This window comes from Myxine glutinosa, chromosome 4 (assembly GCF_964187855.1).
Source record: "Myxine glutinosa chromosome 4, kmMyxGlut1.1, whole genome shotgun sequence".
Classification (NCBI taxonomy): Eukaryota; Metazoa; Chordata; class Myxini; order Myxiniformes; family Myxinidae; genus Myxine; species Myxine glutinosa.
In genome coordinates, this window is record NC_136264.1 from 33,441,779 (window position 1) to 33,457,267 (window position 15,489).

General features: G+C 49.9%; 1 protein-coding gene across 2 annotated transcripts in view; it reads left to right on the forward strand.

The window, feature by feature from the left end:
* The window catches only part of LOC137414910 (proteasome subunit beta type-6), a 62,487-nt gene that overhangs the window by 11,464 nt on the left and 35,534 nt on the right, over nucleotides 1-15,489 (forward strand). For both annotated transcript variants that reach the window (XM_078775632.1, XM_078775631.1), the window contains exons 4-5: nucleotides 6,488-6,617; nucleotides 15,339-15,483. In XM_078775632.1, coding sequence (XP_078631758.1) covers nucleotides 6,488-6,617; nucleotides 15,339-15,483 — 275 coding nt within the window. The remainder of the gene's footprint in view (nucleotides 1-6,487; nucleotides 6,618-15,338; nucleotides 15,484-15,489) is intronic.

Below are 15,489 nucleotides of genomic sequence, written 5' to 3' on the forward strand. Positions count from 1 at the left end.
GAATTAATAAACTAATAAAATAATGTGGAATTAATAAACTAATAAAATAATGTGGAACTAAACTGGTGGGGTCGGCAGATTACCTCCTAACTCCAAGATTACCTCCTAACTCCAAGATTACCTCCTAACTCCAAGATTACCTCCTAACTCCAAGTCTTGAATGAGCCAGCTGGTTTTTAATCAACAATTCCAAACATGGATGTTATTACATCTTGTACTTCATTTTCCAGTGAGATTAGAATCCAAATTACTTTTAACTCGATTTGAACTCACTACCCCTAACGTGCCAGCCTGTACACCTCACTACTATGTCATCATGTACTGTACACAATTAACCTCTTCCTCCCAATGACAGTGTATGTGCATATAATTGGCTACAGCACGTAGAAGGGATTACACACAGATGGGGGATGCACAACAATGTGTTGATAAATTGTCATATTATCTGTAAAGGATGGCACAATCGAGCCTTATCTGTAAAGGTTATTTTCAAGTGCTAACCTGCAGAACCAGAGGTGTGGTTTATGCAATGAGTGCCAAATTTGAAAGTGCCATCAAACCAGTTTCTCAGGTAGTACGTACAGTCGATGCATCGATGCATCTCATGCATCATGCATCGATGCATCGATGCACATGCTCTCATGCATCGATGCACATGTGTGTGTAACATTTTTTCATTCATTTACACTGGTAAGCTGGGCAGCAAAAAGATACTTTTGCCAAAAAAGTATCTTTGAAATGCTTTTATTGAAGGCAAACATATTCAGGTGCAATAATGGTACTCATGTGGAAATGACTTCTGTGGGATAACATTGCATGGAATAGTTTAGTTGTTTTCCATAGTGAATTTAATAGAATAAGCGTGAGGTCAGGTCGTCGTGATATTAGATGTGCGTGGTTTTATACATAAGCAGACATCATCTAACCTTCCTAATGTGTGTTTATAAAAACCTCCATCCCTTCAAAGTCCTATTTAATGTTATTACCTTTGTAATCTGTCTTTTGTGTTTTTTTAAGAGAACGCCAGGCCTCTTAAGTACCGCATTTTAGGCAGGAAAACAGCGTGCCAGTCCTGTCCAAGGAAAGTGGGATGACCGTCGTCGTCGATGAGCGTCTGTGACAGGTTGTGGAAGGGGCGGTGAAAATCTCCTTTAATTTGAAACCAATGTTGATGGTCTTGAACCTTCTCCACAAACAAGTTCATCATTTGTAAAAAGCATTCGAGATATAAACTAGATAAGCTGCTTCTCCACCAACAAATAATCTGCTGAACAGCTTATTTGTATCCCACTGATAGGCCGGATCTGGATTCGGACCTGAACCAAAATCGAATCAGCTTGTTCTTGTCGTATACTGAACTCGTCCACCCAGTTTAGTCACAACTCATCCATAACTTTTTAAAATACTGTATCATGTTACATATCGCTTTTCACCCGATCCCTCAATGGTGAAGAATCACTTTAACATTAAAAAAGAAGACGTCATGCGGAGCACGATACTTGCAAAATCCGCCCCCCCCCCCCCCCCCCCACCACAAAGTTTCCATTGACACAGCAAATTGTCCATTTCATGAAGATTAAAATTTACGATCTTGATCAAAGCTTGGGTCAACAGGATGAAAAGTGATGATTTTTCAGATGAAAAATGATGATTTTAGAAGTTTGTACTTGAGTTGACCTTTGACCTTTTGGCCTCAAAAATAGTTGGTTTCTCAATTCAGTGAGGCAATACACAAATGCTGTTCTATTTTTGTCAATCAGATGAAAATTGATGGGTTTTCAGATGAAAATTAATGATTTTGGAAGTTTGACCTAGAGTTGACCTTTGACCTTTTGACCTCAAAAATAGTTGGTTTCCCAATTCAGTTTTTTTTTTTTTTTTTTTTTGTATACTGAATCGAGGCTCGTGAAAGAGCTAACATTTATTTCACAAACAAATCAACCAGACAAACAAAACACACAAAAAGAGGGAGCGGAAGACAAGATGGGGAGAGAAGGGGAAGCATAACAGACACAACCACAACCACAACATTTGAGAGCAGAGAGAAGTGTGGGAGGGAGAGGGCTTGGGGGCAGGAGGCGTGGGAGGGGGAGGGCGGGGGGGAGAGGTATAAAACACAACCACAACATTTGAGAGCAGAGAGAAGTGTGGGAGGGAGAGGGCTTGGGGGCAGGAGGCGTGGGAGGGGGAGGGCGGGGGGGGAGAGGTATAAAACACAAGGGGACCCGAAATTAGCGGGGGTAGAAAAGATCAAGGTTTTGGATGGGGGAGGATAAGAGATGGTGGTGAACAGCTGTTTTAAAGACCTGGAGGGTGCAGTGGGATTGAAGAGAGTGAGGGAGTTTGTTCCAGAGGCGGGAGAAAAGAGGAATGAAGGAGTGAAGGTGAGCAGAAAGTCTTGATTTTGGCAGTTTAACCATAAGAGGGTTGCAGGCAGATCTTGTGCGACCTGTAGGAATATTTGGGGGACAGAGCCCAGAGAGGGCTGGGGGGGCAAGGCCAGAGAGGAGTCGGTAGAAGATGGAAAGACCACCAAACCTGCCTGCGGTGAGTGAGTGAAAGGCCCTTGGAGTTAGCTTCATCGCGGGAGATTCCAATGATTCTGAACGCTTTGGTTTCAACAGTGTGCAGACGGGCTAGGTGTGAGGCAGGAGCACCAGACCAGAGGGGAGAGCAGTATTCCATAGAGCTGCGGATGAAAGCCTTGTATGTGGTGAGGAGCTCAGGTGTGCCAAGGAAGGACTTCGCACGACGGAGGATGCCCAGTCGGCGACTGGCTTTGGAGGCCAGATTTGAAATGTGGTTTTCCCAGGAAAGATCATGGCAAATAGTGAGACCCAAAAGCTTGAGTGACAGAACTTCTTGGAGAGGATTGTTCAGAAAGTGGATGGGAGGGTTTTCCAGTCGGTCTTTTTGGAGAGACATCGTAAGAGTGTGAGATTTATCAGGATTGAAAGACATGTTCCATTTGTTTGACCAGTCTGTGATTTTGTCCAGGTCTGCAGAGAGTGAGGAGGCTGCAGACTGCCGATCTGAGGGATGAGGAATGGAGCGACAGAGAGTAGAGTCGTCAGCAAAGAGATAGAGAGGATTTTCAAGAGAGTCAGAGAGATCATTGATGAAGACCAGAAAAAGCACAGGGCCCAGAACACTACCTTGGGGAACTCCAGCCTGAACAGGAAGAGGAGATGAGAGAAACCCATTCAGGGCCACACGTTGACTACGACCAGAGAGGAAGTCCGCCAGCCATGCGTGGAGATTTCCATGGATACCAAAGGAGGAGAGTTTGGTGAGCAGAGCACGGTGCCAGACCATATCGAAGGCACGTGAAATGTCAAGGGAGACAGCTCTAATTTCCTGTTTGGCGTTGAGGACCTCCATCCATTGTTGAGAAAGCAGAAGCAGCATGTCCAGAGTAGAGTGACCAGGTCTGAAACCAAATTGATGATCAGAGATCAAGCCATTGGAGAAGAGGAAAAATTTCATATCTGAAGCAATGATGGATTCCCTGACTTTGCTGATAATTGGGAGAAGGCTGATTGGTCTGTAGTTGCTGGGATCTGTTTTTGCACCTTTTTTGTGCAAAGCGGTGATGTTGGCTGATTTCCAAGCAGATGGCAGATGACCTTGAGCAAAAGAGAGGGTGAAGAGAACAGAAAGAGGGAGTGAAAGAGCAGAAGAACATGATTTTAGGACCCGTGGGCTGATGCCGTCAGGACCAGTTGCAGAATCAGAGTCGAGGGTTGACAGAAACTTTTCCACCTTGTCAGGAGGAAAGGACACAGAGTCCAGGAGCAGCTGGGTACGACTGGGTACGGTGGGTACAGAGAGGGATGGGTTTGGGACACAAGATTTAGAGGCAAACACAGAGTTGAGGCATTCAGCTTTTTCACGTGCGGAGTCAGCCGTTAAGCCGTTTGAGGTGAGGGAGGGGATGGAGGGGGAACAAACACCAGAAACAGATTTGACCAGATGCCACCAGGATTTGGAAGAGGGAGACAGATAAGAGAGTTCGGTCTTGAGAATGGTGAGATATTGTTTCCTGGCTCTCCTGAGGGTGGACACACACTTGTTTCGGGCTTTGTGAAAGGAAATGAGATTTCCTTCCGCTGGATTTGCTTTCCAGGAGACGAAAGCAAGTTGTTTCAGGGCAACAGCCTCACCACAAGATTCCGTGTACCATGGACGGGAGGAAGGGTATGACAACTGAAGACGAGATGGGATAAATCTGTGCATGAGAGAGAGCAATTTACTTTGAAAGAATTCCCAGGATGAGTTGATGTCAGAGGCGGTAGAGATGGGAGACCAGTCCAGATGATTGATGGCTGCTTGAAGACCGTGCCAGTTGGCCTCAGTGAAATGCCAGACTCGTCGACGCTGAGGAGGCTCTCTGAGAATGGTCAGAGAGATGTCCACTTTGACAAGCACATGATCAATGAGCCGATTGGAGCAGAAGAAGAGCAGCAGACATTTTCAGGGAAGTTTGTCATAACCAAATCCAGAAGAGAAGATGCTCCGTTGACTGAGATCCGGGTCGGGAAATTGACAGATTGTGTCAGTCCCAGTGAGTCGCAGAAGTCCTTTGCTGAAGAGCCATGGCTGGTGAGAGAGGTACCCACACCCAGCCAACTGGCATGGTGACAATTGAAATCACCACATATGAGGAAGAGAGAGTTGGGATGGGTAGATAGAAGTTGGTCCATATTATCAGACAGTGAGATGTAGATGGAGTCATCGCTGTTTGGTGGACGGTACAACACACATATGAACAAAAGTTGGGAGCGAAGGGGAAGCCGCAGCCAAAGGTATTCCTGGGGGTGAGGTGGAGAGAGGGCAGTGGAGGGCGAGTGAGGAAGAGAGATTTTTATAAAGATAGCAACCCCACCTCCAGGACGAGGCTCAGGTCTATCATACCGGAGGAGGGAGTAACCTGGGAGAGATACCAAGGCATCAGAGACATCATGAAGGAGGAAAGTTTCTGTTAAGCAGATCACATCTGGTTTGTCAGAAGCAACCTGTATGGAGAGGTCAGTCAAGTTTGAGCGAAGGCCCCGGATGTTTGAGGTCCATACCGTTAATGAAGAGGAAGGGGGAGCATCGGGTCCAGAACAGGGGGGGGGGAGGGGTAGGGTAAGATGTGGAAGAGGAGGAAGAGGTAGGGAGAGCTGTTGAAGGTGTGTCAGAGATTTCAGAGATTTCAGAATAGCTTGGAGAAAGGGAAGAATGGGGCGGACAAAAGGTTTGATGGAGATTGGGTGAGGCACAGTGAGGTGTTATTTGAGGAGGGGGAAGAGTGAGGCAGAAGGTTGGGGGAGATGAAGGTGAAAGTTGGAAGGGGGAAGAAGCAGGGAGGATGCTTTGAGGAGGAGGGGTGAGAGGGGAGTCTAGGAGGGGAGGAGCGAGGGAGAGTCTCGGAGGGGAGGGGTGTGGGGGGAGTTTAGGAGGGAGGGGAGGGAAGGGGCAAGGGGGGAGATTTTAAAGGGATGGGTGATGGGGAGGATTTGGAGGGGAGGGGTGAGATTGGATTTTGAAAAGTGTACGATTCATGGGAAACGAACATTTTTTGCAAAATGAGTTTGAGACCTTCGAGTCAAAAATACGTTTGAGGACACTGAAGGAGGGGTGGAGTTCTGGATAGTTTAGGGAATGTAGAAAGGAGGAACTGTAAGAGATGGTATTTTATATATTTTTTGGAATGAATAGATTTGGTGAGCAAGACGAAAGCATTGTTCTTGTGAGGTGAGGAAATATGCAAATATTGTTCAATTTTCAAGTAAATTGGATGAAAATTGACGGTTTTTCAGATGTAAAGTGATGATTGTGGAAGTTTTACCTTGAGTTGACCTTTGACCTTTTGACCTTAAAAATAGTATGTTTCCCAATTTAGTGACTCGATATGCAGATGCTGTTCAATTTTCAAGTCAATTGGTTGAAAATTGGCAGCTTTTCAGATGAAAATTGATGATTTTTAATAGTTGACCTTGAGTTGACCTTTGACTTTTTGGCCTCAAAATACTTCATTTCCCAATTTAGTGACTCAATATACAAATGCTATTCAATTTTCAAGTCAATCGGATTAAAAATGGTGATTTTATAAATTTGACCTGCAGATGACCTTTGACCTTTGACCTCAAAATCAATAGGCTTCTCAATTGTGACGACCTATACAGCTTGGTGAAGTTTCGTGATGATCGATTTAGAATTGTGTCCTGTAGGCCGGTGACAGACAGACAGACAGACAGACAGACAGACAGACAGAGAACCACAAACGCAACCGACCAATATACTTGAAAAATCTTCGATTTTGCAAGTAATAACTCTCGTATCCGAAGTCATATGCAGATCTTCACCAAAATCGAATCGATTCGTTCTTGTCGCACACATTTGCGCACACTGTAGCACCAAGATGCAATGCATATGATGTTCCACTCTGTTTATGCCAAATCAAATATGGCTGATAATGTCGTTCTCCTGTGTCCTGGTGCAGTGCCCAGATGGGTGAATCTCCATCCGTGCGTGTTGCCGCGCAAATGTTCAATCAGCACTGCTACTCTCACCGTGAGGATATGGTGGCGGGTATGATCGTCGCCGGCTGGGACCGCCGTGGGAAAGGCCAGGTAGGGACCAGGCCTGCACTTCTTGCTGTATTTCCAGATACATCACTTATGTACCATATCCTGATGTTGTGTGGACTGTGCTTCCACGCTGATGGACCTCTGGTCGCTTGTAATAACTGTCTTAGGAGAAGTCCCACAAATCCCGCTGTCCCGCAAATATTCCTACAGGTCGCACAAGATCTGCCTGCAACCCTCTTTTGGTTAAACTGCCAAAATCAAGACTCTCTGCTCACCTTCACTCCTTCATTCCTCTTTTCTCCCGCCTCTGGAACAAACTCCCTCACTCTCTTCAATCCCACTCCACCCTCCAAGTCTTAAAAACAGCTGTTCACCACCATCTCTTATCTTCCCCCATCCAAAACCTTGATCTTTTCTACCCCCGCTAATTTCACCCAAATCCACTTTTTTAAATACCAACTTCTGTCCTGGAAGTCCTTGGTGTCCTTGTGCTTTATACTTCTCCCCCCCCCCCCCCCCCCCTTCCCATGCCTCTTCCCCCCGGGTCCTCTCCCTTCCAGACATCTCCCTGCTCTCGGATGTTGTGTTTGTGTGCTTCCCCTTTTCTACCCATCTTGTCTTCCGCTCCCTCTTTTTGTGTATTTTGTTTGTCTGGTCGATTTGTTTGTGAAGTAAATGTTAGCTCTTTCACGAGCCTCGATTGAGTATACAAAAAAAAAAAAAAAAAAAAAAAAGTGAATTGTAACTGTCTGTCTTAGGAGAAGTTAATTCTTGTAGAAAATTTTCTGGAAGGTTCACTTGGCTGCACCTGGATCTGGATGGGCTTGAGGGTTGAGGAGTAGCAGCTGAAACCCGAATCCTATCCAGGTTCCTCCTGATGACTCCATCTTTGCTCTTTACTTCTTCCGGTTCATTCTGATGACTCCAATGCAGTATTTGGTTTTTCCATTTCATTATAGGTCTGTAGTTAAGGGAATCATTTTTGCATGCAATACAATGATGGTGATGTTTATTGATTTCAAAGCAGATGGAAAAATGACCTCGGGTAAATCACCGGAGAGAGAGAGACAGAGACACAGAGAGACACAGAGAGAGAGAGAGAGAGAGACACAGAGACAGACAGACAGACAGACAGAGAGAGAGAGAATGAACGAACGAGACAGAACGAGACAGAACGAGACAGAACGAGACAGAACGAGACAGAGACACAGAACGAGACAGAACGAGAGAAAACGAGAGAGAACGAGACAGAGACACAGAACGAGACAGAACGAGACAGAACGAGACAGAACGAGCGAGAACGAGACAGAACGAGACAGACCGAGACAGAACGAGACAGAACGAGACAGAACGAGACAGAACGAGACAGAACGAGAGAGAACGAGACAGAACGAGCCAGAACGAGCCAGAACGAGACAGAACGAGACAGAATGAGACAGAATTAGACAGAGACACAGAACGAGAGAGAACGAGAGAGAACGAGACAGAACGAGACAGAACGAGAGAGAACGAGACAGAACGAGACAGAACGAGAAAGAACGAGACAGAACGAGACAGAACGAGACAGAGACACAGAACGAGAGAGAACGAGAGAGAACGAGAGAGAACGAGAGAGAACGAGACAGAACGAGAGAGAACGAGAGAGAACGAGACAGAACGAGAGAGAACGAGACAGAACGAGAGAGAACGAGCCAGAATGAGAGAATGAGAGAGAACGAGACAGAACGAGAGAGAACGAGAGAGAACGAGACGGAACGAGAGAGAACGAGACAGAACGAGAGAGAACGAGCCAGAATGAGAGAACGAGACAGAACAAGACAGAACGAGACAGAACGAGACAGAACGAGACAGAACGAGACAGAACGAGACAGAGACACAGAACGAGAGAGAACGAGACAGAGACACAGAACGAGAGAGAACGAGAGAGAACGAGAGAGAACGAGACAGAACGAGACAGAACGAGACAGAACGAGACAGAACGAGACAGAACGAGACAGAACGAGAGAGAATGAGAGAGAATGAGAGAGAATGAGAGAGAATGAGAGAGAACGAGACAGAACGAGACAGAACGAGAGAGAACGAGAGAGAACGAGAGAGAACGAGACAGAATGAGACAGAACGAGAGAGAACGAGACAGAACGAGAGAGAACGAGAGAGAACGAGACAGAACGAGACAGAACGAGACAGAACGAGAGAGAACGAGACAGAACGAGGCAGAACGAGACAGAACGAGAGAGAACGAGACAGAACGAGACAGAACGAGACAGAACGAGACAGAACGAGAGAGAATGAGACAGAACGAGACAGAACGAGTCAGAACGAGACAGAACGAGACAGAACGAGACAGAACGAGACAGAACGACAGACAGAATCTGGACTGGTCTCCCATCTCTACTGCCTCTGACATCAACTCATCCTGGGAATTCTTCCAAAGTAAATTGCTCTCTCTCATGCACAGTTTTATCCCTTCTCGTCTTCAGTTGTCATACCCTTCCTCCCGTCCATGGTACACGGAATCTTGTGGTGAGGCTATTGCCCAGAAACAACTTGCTTTCGCCTCCTGGAAAGCAAATCCAACGGAAGGAAATCTCATTTCCTTTCACAAAGCCCGAAACAAGTGTGTGTCCACCCTCAGGAGAGCCAGGAAACAATATCTCTCCGTCCTCAGGACCGAACTCTCTTATCTGTCTCCCTCTTCCAAATCCTGGTGGCGTCTGGTAAAATCTGTTTCTGGTGTTTGTTCCCCCTCCATCCCCTCCCTCACCTTAAATGGCCACACGGCTGACTCCGCACGTGAAAAAGCCGAATGCCTCAACTCTGTGTTTGCCTCTAAATCTTGTGTCCCAAACCCATCCCTCTCTGTACCCACCGTACCCAGTCGTACCCAGCTGCTCCTGGACTCTGTGTCCTAAAACGGGACGGGTCCTAAAATCATGTTCTTCCGCTCTTTCACTCCCTCTCTCTGTTCTCTTCACCCTCTTTTTTGCTCAAGGTCATCTTCCATCTGCTTGGAAATCTGCCAACATCACCGCTTTGCACAAAAAAGGTGCAAAAACAGATCCCAGCAACTACAGACCAATCAGCCTTCTCCCAATTATCAGCAAGGTCATGGAATCCATCATTGCTTCAGATATGAAATCTTTCCTCTTCTCCAATGGCTTGATCTCTGATCATCAATTTGGTTTCAGACCTGGACACTCCACTCTGGACATGCTGCTTCTGCTTTCTCAACAATGGATGGAGGTCCTCAATGCCAAACAGGAAATTAGAGCAGTCTCCCCTGACATATCACGTGCCTTCGATGCAGTCTGGCACCCCGCTCTGCTCACCAAACTCTCCTCTTTTGGTATCCATGGAAATCTCCACGCATGGCTGGCGGACTTCCTCTCTAGTCGTAGTCAACATGTGGCCCTGAATGGGTTTCTCTCATCTCCTCTTCCTGTTCAGGCTGGAGTTCCCCAAGGCAGTGTTCTGGGCCCTGTGCTTTTTCTGGTCTTCATCAATGATCTCTCTGACTCTCTTGAAAATCCTCTCTATCTCTTTGCTGACGACTCTACTCTCTGTCGCTCCATTCTTCGTCCCTCAGATCGGCAGTCTGCAGCCTCCTCACTCTCTGCAGACCTTGACAAAATCACAGACTGGGCAAACAAGTGGAACATGTCTTTCAATCCTGACAAATCTCACACTCTTACGATGTCTCTCCGAAAAGCCCGACTGGACAACCCTCCCATCCACTTTCTGAATAATCCTCTCCAAGAAGTTCTGTCACTCAAGCTTTTGGGTCTCACTATCTGCCATGATCTTTCCTGGAAAAACCACATTTCAAATCTGGCCTCCAAAGCCAGTCGCCGACTGGGCATCCTCCGTCGTGCGAAGTCCTTCCTTGGCACACCTGAGCTCCTCACCACAGACAAGGCTTTCATCCGCAGCTCAATGGAATACTGCTCTCCCCTCTGGGCTGGTGCTCCTGCCTCACACCTAGCTCGCCTTCGCGCTGTTGAAACCAAAGCATTCAGAATCATTGGAATCTCCCGCGATGAAGCTAACTCCAAGGGCCTCTCACTCACTCACCGCAGGCAGGTTGGTGGTCTTTCCGTCTTCTACCGACTCCTCTCTGGCCTTGCCCCCCCCAGCTCTCTCTGGGCTCTGTCCCGCAAATATTCCTACAGGTCGCACAAGATCTGCCTGCAACCCTCTTTTGGTTAAACTGCCAAAATCAAGACTCTCTGCTCACCTTCACTCCTTCATTCCTCTTTTCTCCCGCCTCTGGAACAAACTCCCTCACTCTCTTCAATCCCACTCCACCCTCCAAGTCTTTAAAACAGCTGTTCACCACCATCCCTTATCTTCCCCCATCCAAAACCTTGATCTTTTCTACCCCCGCTAATTTCACCCCAATTCCCCTTTTTGAAATACCAACTTCTGTCCTGGAAGTCCTTGGTGTCCTTGTGCTTTATACTTCTCCCTCCCCCCCCCCTTCCCATGCCTCCTCCCCCCGGGCCCTCTCCCTTGGACCAACCCGGGCCAGCACGTCCCGGGCCGAGCACCTCCTCCACCTCCGAACACTGTTCGGACGCCTCAGCGAGCACGGCTTATTCGTCAACCTGGCCAAATGCCACTTCGGCACGACGGCCGTTGACTTTTTGGGCCACCACATCACCAAGAACGTGGCCGTGCCGCTGCCAACCAAGATCGAGGCCATCACCAAGTTCCCGCGTCCCCGCTCCATCAAGGCCCTGCAGGAGTTCCTCGGCATGGTGAATTTTTATCACCGTTTCGTGCCCCGCGCTGCTCAGCTGATGCGGCCCCTTTACGAAGCCCTCCGGGGCAAGCCGGCCAAGCATGACGTCGTCTGGTCCGCAGACATGGACGCGGCATTCACAGGCGCAAAGCTGGCCCTCACCGACGCAACGCTGCTTGCTCACCCGGTGCTCGACGCTCCCATCTCCCTCACTACGGACGCCTCCGACTACGCGGTGGGCGCCGTACATGAACAATGGGTGAACGGGGTTTGGCAGCCACTCACTTTTTTTAGCCGGCAACTCCGGCCGAACGAGCTAAAATATAGCACATTTGACCGCGAGCTCCTCGGTCTATACCTGGCTGTTCGCCACTTCCGCCACCTCGTGGAGGGCCGCCCGTTCACGGCTTTCGTCGACCACAAGCCGTTTTTTTACGCGATGGCCAAAGTCACGGAGCTGTGGTCGGCCCGCCAGCAGCGCCACCTCTCCACCGTGTCGGAGTTTACCACGGACATCCGGCACGTCGCCGGAAAAGACAACGCCGTGGCCGACTGTCTTTCTCGGGCCAGCGCGAATGCGGTCCACCTGGGCGTGGACTTCGCGCTTATGGCTGCCGACCAGACCGCCGACACCACGGTGCAAGCCCTCCGGGCGGCGGACATGGGCCTCCGCCTGGCCGACGTCCCCTTCGCAGACACTGTCCTGCTTTGCGACGTCTCCCAAGGCCAGCCTCGCCCCGTCATGCCCGTTACCTGGCAGCGCCGCATTTTCGCCTCCCTCCACGGCCTTTCTCACCCGGGCCGGAAAGCTTCCCAGAAGCTGGTGTCGGCGCGTTTCATCTGGCACGGACTTCGACGGGACGTCCGCGACTAGGCCAATGCCTGCACGGCCTGCCAGCGGGCCAAGGTCCACCGCCACATCCAGTGAGCATCTCCCAAGGCCAGCCTCGCCCCGTCGTGCCCGTTACCTGGCAGCGCCGCATTTTCGCCTCCCTCCACGGCCTTTCTCACCCGGGCCGGAAAGTTTCCCAGAAGCTGGTGTCGGCGCGTTTCATCTGGCATGGACTTCGACGGGACGTCCGCGACTGGGCCAATGCCTGCACGGCCTGCCAGCGGGCAAAGTTCCACCGCCACATCCAGGCCCCGCTGGCACCTTTCACCGTGCCCGAATGGCGTTTCGACCACATCAACGTGGACCTGGTGGGCCCCCTTCCCCCATCACGAGGTTTCACACACCTGCTCACCATGGTGGACAGGACCACCAGGTGGCCGGAGGCCGTTCCCCTCGCTTCCACCACAACCGCCGACGTAGCGCAGGCTTTCATCGCCACCTGGGTCGCCCGTTTCGGTGCACCGGCAGACATCTCTTCGGACCGCGGTCCGCAGTTCACCTCCGAGCTTTGGGGCGCGGTCGCCCGCAACCTGGGGGTCAAGCCCCACCGTACCACGGCCTACCACCCCCAAGCCAACGGGTTGTGTGAGCGTTTTCACCGCTCCATGAAGGCCCGCGCTCATGGCCGGCCTTCAGGACGGCGGTTGGGCCGACCGGCTGCCCTGGGTCCTTTTGGGCCTCCGCACGGCCCCCAAGGAGGACCTCCAGGCGTCCACCGCCGCGCTCGTCTATAGCCAGCCGCTACGCATCCCGGGCGAGTTCGTGCCCGACGCTACCAGTCCCTGGTCCGCGGCTCGCCAGCGCTCGGACCTCCAGGAGGCCGCCCGACGGTTTGCCCCCGTGCCAACGTCCCGCCACGGTGGCCCCCAGTCCTACGTCCCCCCAGCGCTTCGCACAGCGGAGTACATTTTTGTGTGTCATGACGCACACCGGGGGCCATCCGGCCGCCGTACGACGGGCCCTTCCGGGTCCTGCGACGGGACGACAAGTCCTTCGTCGTCGACGTCGGCGGCAGGTCGGACCGGATTTCGGTGGACCGCCTCAAGCCGGCGCACTTGGACGTCGACCAACCACCACGGTTGGCCCTTCCTCCGCGGCGAGGCTGCCCCCGTCCACGGTTCCCCCCGCTCGACCACCCACCACCACACCGGACCCCCCCCCCCCACGACCCTCCAGGGGTCGCTTCGGCCGGGTCATCAGGACCCCCCTTAAATTGACCCTGCCGGTGCAAGTCGATTCTGGGGGGGCGCGTGTAGCGGTTGCCGCTGAGCATACACAATCGCCTTACACCTGCCGATGACGCAACCAGGGAGCGATCACTGTACCGGGCCCGCCCAGGCCGCCCGGGCATGCCCAGACTCGCCTTTCCCGGGCTCGCCCAGGCTGCCCGGGCATGCCCAGACTCGCCTTTCCCGGGCAAACGCCCCGATCGGCATGCCGCGCCCGGCTTGGGAGGCGTGGCTTCCGGCATGACGTGTTTGATTGTGCTTATATATATTGCTGCCCGATAAACGGGCTTTGGAGAGTACCCGAGTTTTCGTTTTACCAATAAAGGAGCTCGGACGAATTCCCGTCTTTTGTCGCGTCAATCCTTTCGACTCGCGTAGGAGCACAGCTCCTCAGTGTAATGATATTACCATGATATTGCCAGGGGTGACTCCGTAACCCACTTTTTACCATAACTTGCATATTTTTACCTCTAAATGACCCCATTACCACCCAAAATGACCTCTAAATGACCCTGTCGCCACCCAAAAACCTCAGAAATGAGTTGTCCACCCTAAAATTAGTGGAACTAGATATATTAAATATGCTTCTATCCTCTTCGGTTCAAAGGTTATAAATTTTACCTTCGCCGATATTGGCCATCTTGAAAATATGCAAATTAGGTACCTTCCACCCCCAGGAATTATGGGGAACTTTCTGCAAAGCTTTTATAGGGTATTTAGGTCATTTCAGCCAATTTTCATCTCTGTCCCCAAATTTTCCCACATCATGCTAATTTCTAGCTAAGCTTCCTCCACTATTAGAGGAGCGATACAGCTTTGAAAGTTCATTTTTGAAGTTGGACAGATGTTGTTTTCTGTCCCTCCTGAGAGTCGACTCACACTTGTTGTGAACTTCTGGAATGCACTGAGATTGCGTCCGATCAGATTTCCCTTCTAGGAAGAGAAGGAAACTTTGTTTCTGAGCAACTGCCTCTCCACAGGATTCAGTGTACCACGTGTGGGAAGAATGGTATGATAGAAGATGAGATGCGATGAATCTGTGCATGAGAAAGAGAGAGAGCAGGTTTCTGAGGAATCATTCCCAGGCTGAGTTAACATCAGGGTCCTGAAGAGAGATGGCTGCTTGCAGTCCCTGCCAATCTACCTGAGTGAACTGCAGGACTCATCGAGTTGAATCAGCTCGCTGAGCATAGCCAGAGAGATGTTCACTTCCACAAGCATATGGTCAGACGAACCAATTGGAGCAGAGGAAGGGTAGAAAACATTTGCGGGGAAGTTAGTCATCCTAAATCCAGAAGGGAGGATTTGCCATTGGGAGAAATTCGGGTGGGAAAGTTCACAGATTGAGTCAGTCCCATGGAGCCACATAATTCCTTTGCTGAAGGAGTCACAGGAGACTCACAGAAGCCCTTTTTTCTGGAACAAAGGTGAAAATCACAACAATGCCCAATGGGGTATGCAAAGAAAACCTTAATCTGACCTGTATTTTGTAATTGCGTAGAAAAGTAGAGATGTTTGGTGCACTGGAGGAGTTCCTGTGACATACAGTAATCTTTTCATTCTGAACTGAACCAGCTCCAAAGTCCTTTGCGGAATGGAGTTCTACACTTTCCAACAGTCATGCATCAAGCAGGCCAAATTTGGTACCTGTGTAGGTAATCCCATTGACCATTCCAATTTGAGTGAGTTGGTGCAATTGGCCATTTCATGTATAGTTTGACATGCAGCACTGAACAGTCTATAGAAGGAAATGCAGTGGCTGAATTAACGGGAACGTGGATATGTGAAGACATGTGTAACAATGTCCCTCAGAGGAGGAAGTGATCCTCAGAGGAAGCTGGGATGCATCATGACCTTCCATCTCACAGCTCGTTGTTGCGCCCTTATGTTCTCACGTGCAGGTATACTACGTTCCAGTGGGTGGCATGTTGCTACGGCAGGCTGTGGCTATCGGTGGTTCTGGAAGCACCTACATCACCGGCTTTGTGGATTCTGCCTACAAGCCGGGCATGGACAAGGATGAGTGCTTGGAATTTACTGCTCGAGGTGAGA